The sequence below is a fragment of the Symphodus melops genome (genome assembly GCF_947650265.1).
Source record: "Symphodus melops genome assembly, chromosome: 14".
Lineage (NCBI taxonomy): Eukaryota > Metazoa > Chordata > Actinopteri > Labriformes > Labridae > Symphodus > Symphodus melops.
In genome coordinates, this window is record NC_136704.1 from 8,838 (window position 1) to 22,061 (window position 13,224).

At 45.0% G+C, this 13,224-nt stretch overlaps 1 protein-coding gene across 1 annotated transcript in view; it reads right to left on the reverse strand.

Moving 5' to 3' along the window:
* Positions 1–286: 286 nt before the first annotated feature.
* The window catches only part of LOC306835072 (uncharacterized protein), a 333,943-nt gene continuing 321,005 nt past the window's right edge, over positions 287–13,224 (reverse strand). Inside the window, exons 15-19 of the mRNA XM_079361481.1 lie at positions 12,167–12,340; positions 11,898–12,071; positions 11,542–11,709; positions 11,376–11,422; positions 287–857 (exon numbers count right to left, since the gene is read on the reverse strand). Coding sequence (XP_079217607.1) covers positions 295–857; positions 11,376–11,422; positions 11,542–11,709; positions 11,898–12,071; positions 12,167–12,340 — 1,126 coding nt within the window. The 3' untranslated portion in view covers positions 287–294. The remainder of the gene's footprint in view (positions 858–11,375; positions 11,423–11,541; positions 11,710–11,897; positions 12,072–12,166; positions 12,341–13,224) is intronic.

Below are 13,224 nucleotides of genomic sequence, written 5' to 3' on the forward strand. Positions count from 1 at the left end.
AACCAGACTCATAAAGTTTAATCCAGATTTAAAGGGATCAGATGATCCAGGATCAGATGATCCGGCTCACTTTGATCCTGTTTGGATCACCCTGATCCAGGTTCAGATTTAAGGATGATCAAATCCAGATGATCTTTTTTTGTCACTTCTATTTGATTGGTGAGATCAGCACAATACAGACATTACAGAAGGAGGTCCATTATCCCCCCCCCCCATTACCAGGCCCCCCAACCATGAAACAGAGCAGCTGGACAGAGTGAACAGAGTCAGCTGATCTTCAGTCAGCAGTGTTTCTCAGACCGACACATCACACAGAGACACTGAAGAACCAGGAGCCCAGAACCAGAACCCAGGATAGAGAGGTTCAGTGAATGTGGTGTTGAAGGTGTGGAGGTGGATCAGTGTGTCAGAGGAGACTCTGTAGAAGGACAGAGAGCCAGCAGGACAGTCCACATACACTGCTACTCTGTGAGAGACAGACGAGGAGGACGAGGACGAGGAGGAGGAGGAGGAGGAGGAGATGTCTGTTACTCTGTCATTGTGTCTGACATAGTAACCTTCATCAGAGCAGCTCAGACTCCAGGACTGATCATTATATCCAAACAGACATTCATCACCTCCTCTCCTTCTGATTCCTCTGTAACTCACTGATACATGAACCCGTCCTCTCCACTCGACCTCCCAGTAACAGTGACCAGTCAGACCAGTCCTACACAGCAGCTGAGTCCAGTCTTCAAATCTGTCTGGATGATGAGGATATGACTGAAGCTCCTCCACATATGTCACCTTCCTGTTGTTGTCAGACAGTTTCAGGTTTCTGTTCACTGTGTTTGTGTCCAGTTTCAGCTCACAGGCGTCTGATGGAGAGAAGGAGACACAACACAGCTGCAGGTTATCATCTGTTCATTCATCAACAACTTTACTGAGAGTCCATCAAACAGTTCATATTCAGCACTGAATGATGTTTGACACCACTGAAATGTAATCATCCACTTCTAATCAACTTCACACGGAGTTACCATGCTGTAATCAAATCCTCATTTTACACTCAATAACTGTCCATTTAAAAAGTCCTCTTCTGTTTTTAAATCCACTAAACTGTCAGATTACAGACATGATGTGTAAATGAACAAGCCCCTGTTATTTGATTGTTTTCAGCTTTATTTGACTCTGTTTTCTAACATCACATCCATATGAGTGTAAACATACAGTAATGATGTGCATTCAATATGGATGTGGTTCATATAAAGGTGTATGTCCATAGTAAGTGTGACTTTGATGTTTGTGTGTATCTTCACATGTAAACTCTGTCATTCTAAATGGAGCTTGTTATACAAAGGTTTCTGTCCATACCAACAATATGACGTGTTTCTCTCTCATTTCAACATCTATCTTCTGACTTGGATGTTTCTGTGGACCTGACATTCAAACTCTGTCATTCTGGATATGACTTTGATAACAACATGTCAGACTTGAACCATGTTTCAAACTGTCAACAGCTTTATGTGACATCTTTACATTCAACACTAACTAAGTACTGAGCCATCATGCCCAAGCACTAACACATGTGACATTCAAGTAGCCCAGCACATGACAGTCATGAAATCAAAGGAGTGAATGCATGAATCAATGTCCAACATCAGGGATGGCTAATGGCCAACCACTGTAGTCAACAGCTGGGCCCGAGCTGGGCCCAACACCAGAGACAAGAAGACAGGGCCTTGCTGGACTGACTCCCTACATGCACTTCAATCAAAGTTTCAATAGAAATGTTCTCACTGTCATGGAGGTATGGCCATGACACATTGCATTGTGGGAAGAAAAGGTGAGAAGGCAGAGACGTTCCTCTCACATGGATTATGGATACTGCTGCTCCTCACTGAATCACTGAGTGACTGAGATGAAGAGCAGAGCTCTCCTTCAGTTAGCAGAGCTCTGCCTCCAAGTCTCTCTTCCTCTCACTCACTGATTTGTGTCCTGAACGTACTGAAGAGAACGCTCGGGGAAAATACATGGGATTGTTTTTAGCAGCTTTCAGTTTCCACTAAATTCTCAGCTCATTGCTTTATGATTCACCAGCGGCTGTTCTCAGTACGATGGAGAGCAGAAGGAAACGTTGGGCCGTGTTTCAGCTTATTCAATTCTGATTCACAGACAGAGCTACTGAGAAGAACTGAACACTTTACTGAACTGATTCTACTGATTCAGTACACTGAAAAGAACTGATTCTACCATCATGGAGACATATATTTATCATCTCTACTGACATATTCTTATTCTCTTTGTCATATTGAAGTTTTAGAAAAAACAAAGAAGAAGGAGCTCAAGTCAAATGAATGAAAGAGCAGCCTTGTGTTCTTATTGGAGGACTTATCTGGCTGTCTAAGCCTGTACATTGGAAGGTGCAGAAAGGGCCGTACACTTTGAATGCTCAAGTATTGAAGGTTGTCTGCTGTCAGCTATAAGTGAGATTCTGTTCTCTAATCAGCTGCTTTTAACCTGCGATTTCTGAGGCTGATGACTCGGATAAACTTATCCTCTGCAGCAGAGGTGACTCTTGGTCTTCCTTTCCTGGGGCGGTCCTCATGTGAGCCAGTTTCTTTGTAGTGCTTGATGGTTTTTGTGACTGCACTTGGGGACACTTTTGGACTGACTGACCTTCATTTCTTAAAGTAATGATGGCCACTCGTTTTTCTTTACTTCGCTGCTTTTTTCTAGCCATAATACAAATTCTAACAGTCTATTCAGTAGGACTATCAGCTGTGTATCCACCTGACCTCTGCACAACACAACTGATGGTCCCAACCCCAATTTTAAGGCAAGAAATCCCACTTATTAAACCTGACAGGGCCCACCTGTGAAGTGAAAACCATTTCAGATGACTACCTCTTGAAGCTCATCAAGATAATGCAGAGTGTGTGCATAGCAGTAATCAGAGCAAAAGGTGGCTACTTTGAAGAACCTAGAATATAAGACATATTTTTATATATAGTTTATAGTTAATAATTGTATATAATTCCACATGTGTTGGTTCGTAGTTTTGATGCCTTCAGTGTGAATCTACAATTTTCATAGTCATGAAAATAAAGAAAACTCTTTGAATGAGAAGGTGTGTCCAAACTTTTGGTCTGTACTATATATACTGTATATATATATATATATATATATATATATATATATATATATATATATATATATATATATATATATATATATATATATATATATAAATATGTATTGTTAAGAAGACGAGTGTTAAAACAGGAATAAACTTATGTAGTGACTACATGTAAAACATAAGTAATCATGAAATGCCTTTTCATCCTTTAATCTAAAATCGAATCGTTGACCACTCCCACTAACACTGACGTGAAATATCACATCTGTTACCAAAACCAGCTGATTGATCGGAGCCTATTTAAGAGCATGAAGGGAACATAGACAGGATTGTGATTTAGACAGTAAAGATCCAGCCTTGCTGAAAGGTGCCTTCAGAAGAGAGCTCATCAGAGCATCACAAGGTGTGAAGAAGAATGCATGAACACCTGCTGCAGCTGTATAATTCTCTGTAGCCACATATCAGCCCCCAGACACACCGCTCCTTTGATCTTTAGGGGCCGTCTCCTCAAAACTTCTCTGTGTCTCCACTGTATCTATCTATCTATCTATCATATTAACATTGAATGTTAAGCGCATAGCGACGCCTAGTGGTTTGGTGCTGTATTGTTTATGTGAACCAAAGTCCATGATGCCTTTTGCTGTCGTTGTTCGTCATTCATTAAAGACATGATCTGAAACATGGTGTCAGAAGTGGCTGGCTAATAGAAACAATAAGAAAAAACGGCGAACAACATGATTCCTGCACCGGATGGCATGAAAATGTCCGGGGATCTGGCAAAGAACTGGGAAGTTTTCCATGCAGAATTCGAGGACTTTCTATTAACCACGGGCCTCAGCGAGAAGACTGAGGAGGTGCAGGCTGCATCGCTGAGACGCAAATAGGTAATGAGTGCCGCCATGTGTATATGCACAACATGATATTGATGGAGGATGTAAAGAGATATATGTTCGGTTGCTGCAAACAGGAGACTGATGAGCCTATAGACAGTTTCCTAACTACTAGCCTGACAAGGCAAAGGGAACAAGCTACGTCGTGTGACTACCGTGGGCTAAAGGATGAAATGATTCGGGATCGACTGGTGCTCGGGGTTGCGAGCGAGGACACCCGAAGGCGCTTACTGTGCGAACGAGAGCTGACGCTACCATCAGCAGTTCAAATATGTCGTCTTGCAGAACTGACTCAGAAGCGGATGAAAATTATGGAAGGCCTACAAGTACAGGTGGATTGTGTAAAAACAGCAGACAAGCAAAAGGAGAGATATAAAACGCAAGACAAGAGAGAAAGATAGCCACAGTTTTCTTGCAAGTACTGTGGGAACAGCCACAAGCGGGAGAACAGTGTCCAGCCTACGGTAAGACATGTCGAGCATGTGGTGTCTCAAAACACTTTGCCAAAGTATGTCAGGGTAGTAGTAAGACAAAAAAGGTGAATGTAATGGACATTGTTGAACAAGGCGAAGAAGACGAATACGTAGACAATACGTTCGTAGTCACAGAATACACCTTAAATTCAAAAGGGCAGAAATGGTTTGTGCACCTGCGTTTAAATAAGAAAAGACAAGCACGTAATGTGATGAGTAGCAAGGTGAAAGAGAAGTTATCACCAGGAACAGCACTGCACCCCAACACAACCAAACTGAGACTGTACTCAGGACAAACTATGCCAACATTGGGAAGATTCCACACAGATTGCATTGTCAAAGAAAAAGAACATGACCTCGTCTTTCAAATAGTGGAAACTAGCCTCTGCTGTCTGGGGCCACATGCCAGCACTTGGGCCTAATGACATTCACAATCCCGGAGGAGCTCAACAAAGTAGAGGACTGCACACCTCTCACAAAAGAACAGCTGTTAGCTAGCTACACAGATGTCTTCAATGACCAAATAGAGTCAGTCCCAGGAGAAATACACTTGGAGCTGGACCCACATATACCCCCAGTGCAATGTGCACCTCGAAATGTTCCAGTAGCATTGAGAGATAAGGTCAAGAATGAATTAGACAAGCACATCAGAGCAGGCAACATCACATCAGTGTGCGAGCCCACGGCATGGATAAGCAACATGGTGACTGTCACAAAGCCAGAGAAGATACGGCTGTGCATCGACCCCAGACCCCTCAACCGTGCACTCCTGAGGTCTCTCTATCACATGCCAACGCTGGAGGATGTGTTGTATGTGTTGTGAGGATATGTAAACTACCCAAAGCTCGCATTTTTACACTGGTTGATGCCCACAATGCCTTTCTACAGTACAGGCTTGACAAGGAAAGCAGCCATCTGATGACCTTCTCCGACGCCGTGGGGCAGCATGAGGTGACGCAAACTCCCATTCGGCATCTTGGTAGCACCAGAGATCTACCAACGCAAACAGCATGAACTGCTAGCCGGCCTGGCCGGCATTGAACCAATTGCCGATGGTTGTTGGGTGTGGTGAAACAAACACTGACGTGGAACGAGTCCACAACAACAACCTGCGTGCTCTCATGGAGCGGTGCCAAGCTGTGGAGTTCAATCTCAATCAATCAATCAATCAATCTTTATTTGTATAGCGTCAATTCATAACAGGCGTTATCTCGAGACACTTTGCAAAAGCAGGTAAAGGACCTTACTGTTTGTCTGATAACATTAACGAAAGAGCAGGTGACAAGACCATGCTCATTGTTATATTTACATAAAGCAGGTAAAGGACCTTACTTATGGCTATATTACAAGAGTTGAGATGCCGACTCCCGCAGACACGAAAGCTGTCCAACGCTTCATTGGATTTGTGACATATCTTGCGAAATTTCTGCCAAAGCTCTCTGAGGTCTGCGAACCACTCCGCAGACTCCTGGACAAAGACACAGAATGGCACTGATTTGCCAAACATGAGGAAGCAGTTCAGGAAATAAAGCGACTAGTCTCCAATACACCTGTCCTACAATATGTCCTACAATATGCATAGCTGGACCTAGCGCAGCACCTTAATGTTACTACCTTCAGATTCCAACAGATAGCACAGCACATTGGGACGGATGAGGTACTCCAAGAGCTGAAGAAGGTGGTCCTGGACGGGTGGCCTGACTTGAAGGAGGATACCCCACTGGCAGTGCGTGAGTGCTGGCCCTTCAGAGATGAACTGAATGTGCAGAATGGTGTGCTATACAGAGGTCAGTGCATCACTATCCCAAAGGCTCTGAGGGCAGAGCTACTCAAGTGCATACTCTCCAGCCAAATAGATGGCGAGGCCTGTTACAGGCGAGCCAGGGATACCCTCGTCTGGCCGAGCATGAGAGCTGAAATCAAGGACTTTGCTGCTAAATCAAATGATCCCTTAAGATGGCGGCGCGGGTGTACGCAGTGGCTCCTCTCTCTCCCTGCAAACCTGCGTTTTTATGTTTTTTGTCTTGTGTATCTTTGTGTATTTTTCTATCTTCGTCGCGTCCACTAACCCCAAGGCGCATATTCACCCGTGAGGTTCTGCTCGACATTGGAAAAACCATAAATACGGAGATTAATCCAGTGGTAGCGGAAGAGCTACTGGACTGAGGTCTGCTCCAGAGGCCTGCTCGATCACCGACCCCCACTCCTGCAACCAGCCCACAGTGGAAGCGCCACTGTCGGAATTCAAGGAAGCAGAAGAGGGGGAAGCATGGAGGTATCCGGGCTAGGCTAGCAGCTAGCCCTCACCGGCCGGCTATCCCGATCATCACTCTGGCCAACGTACGCTCGCTGGACAATAAACTGGACTATATTCGCTTACTCCGCACAATTTCCAGGACTGTGAGTGAGTGTTGTGTCTTTGTTTTTGTGGAGACATGGCTTCATGACAGTGTTCCGGACCATGCCATTCAGCTAGCCGGGCTAACGTGCTACCAGGCAGACAGAGAGCTCGTCGAGGGTGGAAAAACTAGCGGCGGGGGTCTGTGTGTTTACATCAGTGATGCCTGGTGCCGAGACGCGGTGGTGGTATGTAAGCACTGCTCACCAGTTGTGGAGTTTATGGTTATTAAATGCCGCCCATTCTACCTGCCGAGGGAATTTAGTGCCATATTGCTGGTAGCAATATACATCCCCCCTGGCTCCACCAACAGCAGGAGTGAGGCTCTGTATGAACTCCACAAGCACATCAGTGAGCAGCAGACAGCACACCCTGATGCCTTTCTCTGTCATGGTTTGGTTTTGTTCTGTATTTAATCTTGTTTTAGTTTTCATTATTTCCCTCGTGTTGTGTATGTATGATTCCTAGTGTGGTTTACTTTAGTCCTTAGTGTGCTTCCCTGTATCCTTCTATGTTGTCTGTAGGCTTGTTTTCCTGTTACTTGTGTTTTCAGGTTCTGAGTTTGGCGTTTAATGTTTCCTAGTCTTGTTTTAAGTGTTTCCTGTTTTATTTTGTAATATCTTGTTTTAGTTCATGTCTTTTCATTGTCAGGTTTTACTTTGTACTTGTCCTCAGTGTTCTGGTCTTGTGTTCTTTGTTCCTTGTGTTTCCTGCCTTTGTGATTACCCTGATGTTCCTCACCTTTCCCGTTAGTCTCACCTGTGTCTGATTACCCCTTGTCTATTTAGCCTCTGTGTTTGCCTCAGTTTCTTGTCGGTTCATTGTCTTTGTCAGATGTCGGTTGTCGTGGCCTGTTGTTTCCTCTCCCTGCTCGCTGTGTTTCTCCTCGTGGCCTTTTTGGATTTCCTTTGTTTTTGCTTTTCGGAACGTTTTGGATTTTTCCTCGAAAGTTTTTGATTTATCTTTTGTTAATAAATTTTGGTTTTTCTGCACTTCGGTCCTCCTCTCCTGTTTCCTACCCAGAACGTGACATTCTCATCCTGGCTGGGGATTTCAACCATGCAAACCCCAAGAGTGTACTTCCACAACTTCATGGTCATTTTTCCCACTAGAGGTAACAATATTCTGGACAATGTTTACACTGTAAACAAAGGGGCCTACAAAGCCCTCTCCCTCCCCCACCTCGGGGCCTCGGACCACACCACTGTTATGCTAATGCCAGCATACAGGCCACTGGTTAAAGTCACCAAACCAGTTAGAAAGCAGGTACGGGTGTGGCCTGAGGGGTCCACAGAAACACTCCAGGACTGCTTCTCCACCACTGACTGGAACATGTTTAAACAAGCAGCCACCAACAACAACATCACCGACCTCCAGGAGTACACAGAGACCGTCACGTCCTACATGGAAAAGTGCATGGACGATGTCACGGTCACCAAGACCTTCACCATTCGGGCCAATCAGAAGCCATGGCTGACATGTGAAGTCCACAGGCTCCTGAAGGCCAGGAACACTGCCTTCAGAGCTGGGGACGCGGTGGGCCTACGAACTGCCATGGCCAACCTTATGGTGGCTGGCCTTATGGTGCAAAGACAATAATCTCCATCTGAACGTGGAGAAGACGAAGGAAATTGTTGTGGACTTCAGGAGAACGCACACCCAGCATGCTCCTCTGACCATCGACGGTGCTGCAGTGGAGAGGGTGAGCAGCACCAAGTTCCTGGGTGTGCACATCTCCGAACATCTCCAAAGACCTGTCCTGGAGCCACAACTCTGCATCACTGGCCAAAAAAGCCCACCAGTGCCTCTACTTCCTCCGCAAACTGAAGAGAGCGAGAGCCCCATCCTCCATCATGCACACATTCTACAGAGGCACCATTGAGAGCATCATGTCCAGCTGCATCACTGTGTGGTACGGCGCCTGCACCGTGTCCTGCCGTAAGACTCTGCAGCGCATCGTGAGAGCAGCTGAGAAGATCATTGGTGTCTCTCTTCCCCCCCTTCTGGACATTTACAACACACGTCTCACCCGCAAAGCCACCAGGATTGCAGGTGACCCCACCCACCCGTCTCACAGCCTCCTCAGCCTGCTGCCATCTGGTAGGAGACTGCAGAGTCTCCGTGCCCGAACGAGCAGGCTCAAGAACAGTTTATTCCACCAGGCAGTCAGGAGACTCAACTCCCTCCCTGCTCTCCTCCCCACTCGTCCCCTCTGCCCTCCTTCCCCCCTCTGCCTCCTGCCACAGTCTGCCCCTACAGGATCTGACATCACCCCTCCACCTCCACCCCCCGCGTGCTCCACTAATTCACGCACTCTAAAAAACTCTGCACAGCCGTTTATTGTTTATGCTATTTGCACTATTTGCTACACTACAACGCACTACCTCACTCCTTAACTTAATCTGTACTCTGTTAATATTGTTAATACTTTAATTTATCCACATACTGCCTCCATGGTGAAATACTCACAAGTGCCCTTGTCTGTCGATTGTCTGTCGTTCGTTATTTGTTGTCAGAAATGTCTTTAGTTAAGTTATTTGTTTTATAGTATTGCTTCTTTATTGCTACATTTTTTTTTATTTAAATTTGTCATGTTCATTGTTATTTTTTTAGTGCTCTTTTTTATGCACTGCAGGTTTGCACTGCGGGTTGGGGGGATTGCAATTACATCTGTGCTGTATGTCTAACATGGAGCATATTTGAACCTAACTGCTTGGCTTGCATTGAGTATGCCAGGAATCAGCAGAAGGAATCCATGATGTTGCATGAGTTACCCACATGTCCATGGCAAATAGTGAGCATGGACATATACGCCACCAGTTTGCACATCATGGGCAACCTGACAAAGTGATTACGGACAATGGCCCACAGTTCGCATGTGAACAGTTTAGGAAGTTCGCATCAAATTAGGGTTTCACCCATGTCACTTCTTCACCCCGCCATCCAAAGTCGAACGGCAAGGCCGAAGCGCCTGTGAAAATAGTGAAATCACTCTGAGTGTGTTGCGCCAGTGGAGTATGGCCATCCATGTATCTGTGCCATCTGCTCTTGCCTGCTTACACAGAGGGGTTAGACAGCAGCCCAGCTCAACGCCTAATGTCACGTAGACTCAAATCCTCACTGCCTGTTGCAGACAGCCTGCTGCAGCCACATGTAGTCGTTGGAGTGACGAAGAAGCACTGGTGGAAGCGGCGGTTGATAAAATCAATCTATGACAGATCCGCCAGGGACCTCCAAGAGCTGAAGGTCGGAGATCAGATCAGAATGAAGCCTCTCCCAGGTGATCGCACAGGAAAATCATAGGAACATCCTGACAAATACTCACACTACACATCTTGATATAGATTCATCAGGATCAATATTTAAAACATGATGTGATCATATTTTCATCTGAGCCAACCCTTCTTTAGTGTGTCCACCCGTCAGTCAACAGAAAGCTTTAGAAGAAGAAGAAGAAGAAGAAGAAGAAGAAGAAAGCCAACGTGATCCATCAGACTATCTGTTGTGATCTCTAAACACATATTTATTATTGATCTTCATGGACTCTAATGTCAGATATGTTGGATCACTGTGTTCACTTTGTTTGTGTGTTTTGATCTGAATTCTAAAATCTTTGAATCCACAGAGACAAAAACAGAAACTCAGTTCTGACTGAAATGTTTCTTTGGACTTGAGTTCAAAAGTGACGAGTCCTGTCAACAAATACAAACATCCACATTTCATGAAGTTCAGCTGGATTTGATCCAAATGCTTTGATGGAAATAGAGTCAAATATAATCCTAGTCATCATTGATGGTTGTCAACACAAACTGTTTGTGTTGTCATTGAAGGAAAGGAGCCTCGAGGGTGGAAGTCACAGAAAGTGATGAGAAGAAAGGAGGAGATGAAAACTCATGTGATGTGAAATATGAAGCAGTCCAAATGTTTCTGTGTCTATCTATATCTGTAGTGTTGAAATGATTGTGAAGTGAAATTCAAAGGTTCATTCATGGAACTGCTCGACCTTTGACCTTTACTGTCTGCACAGCCAGAAGACGAGGAGGAGAGCTAGCTCATGTCTTTAAAGGTTTTCTCTTTCTATTTCATCACTGTATTCAACTCTGGATGTTTTAGAGCAGAGAACTTGATGGTGGAGACTCTGCATATTTACATGTTTATGGAAATGACCATCAAATCAAGTATAGTTTCTGTTGTTTTTAAATGTGATGAGCTCCACAAGCTTGACCAGGAGCATCCGGCCAGCAGCCAACATCCAAACCATGAATGTCAAAGTCACAAAACAGCACGCTGTAAACTATACATTTCTGTTGGATGTGATGAATGGTCATTTTCTAATCTCTGGATTATCACTTTTATTTCAGTTTACATCTTTTATTGTGTAATATTTCAACTCTCATCAGTTTCCATCACCCTCACTTTTATCATCACTTTGTGTTACTTCCATCATCCAACATGTGCTGCTGTGTTCTGATGAAGAGAAATGAAAACACACTCACACTTCCTCGGACCAGATTTCAGTCTGTGCAGTCCACCATGGTCCAACCTGGAGGAAGAAACCAGATCAGAATCTACTTCATCCATCTTCATTTAAATCACCATCAGACAAGAAGCAGAGTTCATCATTCAGAAACAGTGAGACAGCTTCTGTGTGTCTGTCTGTACCTCAGTGTCTCCAGTCTGCAGTGTGGATCCTCCAGTCCAGCAGACAGCAGCTTCTCTCCTCCTTCTCCTGGATGATTGTAGCTCAGGTCCAGCTCTCTCAGGGGGGAGGAGCTTAGAGCTGAGGCCAGAGACGCACAACCTTCTTCTGTGATCAGACAGCCTGACAGACTACACACACACACACACACACACACACACACACACACACACACACATACACACACACACACACACACACAGCTGTTTTACCAGTAACATCCAGACATAACCATGCATCTGAACAGTGTCAACTTTATAATCTGATACTGATCAACATTTACTCTGCTGGGAATAATCTGTATCAGCCACACACTAACCTGAGAGTGTCCAGTCTACAGAGAGGACTCTTCAGTCCAGCAGACAGCAGCTTCACTCCTGAATCCTGCAGGTTGTTGTTGCTCAGGTCCAGCTCTCTCAGACTAGAGGACTGGGAGCTGAGGCCTGAGGACAGAGCTTCACAGCTTCTCTCTGAGAGCTGACAGACACTCAGCCTGAAGAGGAGATTTTTTGTAGGTCCATGAAACTATAAAATGAAAGGACTACATACAAGCTAATTGGGTAAACTTTTACATGACCAAGTCCTGACCTGAGTGTTTCCAGTGTACAATGCAGAGTCTCTAAACCACTACACAGCAGCTTCACTCCTGAATCCTGCAGGTTGTTGTTGCTCAGGTCCAGCTCTCTCAGACTAGAGGACTGGGAGCTGAGGACTGAGGACAGAGCTTCACAGCTTCTCTCTGAGAGCTGACAGACACTCAGCCTGAAGAGGATTCAGAAGAACACAAATGAAAACAATTACAAACCATACTTGTTATTTCTGAATAAAGAGAACTACATTTAACCTGGATAGTTATGTGAGCACGTACAGAGCTTTGTTTGAAGCTTTGATCACAGGCAGCAGCCTCAGAAGAGCCTCCTCTGAAGCAGAGTATTTCTTCAGGTCAAACACATCCAGATCTTTTTCTGATGACAGCAAGATGAAGACCAGAGCTGACCACTGAGCAGGAGACAGTTTATCTGTGGAGAGACGTCCTGATCTCAGGGACTGTTGGATCTCCTCCACTAGAGAACGATCATTCAGTTCATTCAGACAGTGGAACAGATTGATGCTTTTCTCTGCAGACAGATCCTCACTGATCTTCGTCTTGATGTACTCGACTGTTTTCTGATTGGTCTTTGAGCCACTTCCTGTGTGTGTCAGCAGACCTCGTAGGTGATTCTGATTGGTGTTTAGAGAAAGACCGAGGAGGAAGCGGAGGAACAAGTCCAGGTGTCCATGTGGACTCTGTAAGGCCTGGTCCACAGCACTCTGATACAAAAGTGTTGGATCAGGTTTTTCTCTGAATACTTTAGACCACCTGGATGTTGTTTGTTCTTCTGACATCAGATTGACTCCAGACTTGATGAAGGTCAGATGGACATGAAGAGCAGCCAGAAACTCCTGAACACTCAGATGGATGAAGCAGAACACCTTGTCCTGGTACAGTCCTCTCTCCTCTTTAAAGATCTGTGTGAACACTCCTGAGTACACTGAGGCTGCTCTGATATCGATGCCACACTCTGTCAGGTCTGACTCATAGAAGATCAGGTTTCCTTTCTGCAGCTGCTCAAAAGCCAGTTTTCCCAGAGACTCAATCATCTTCC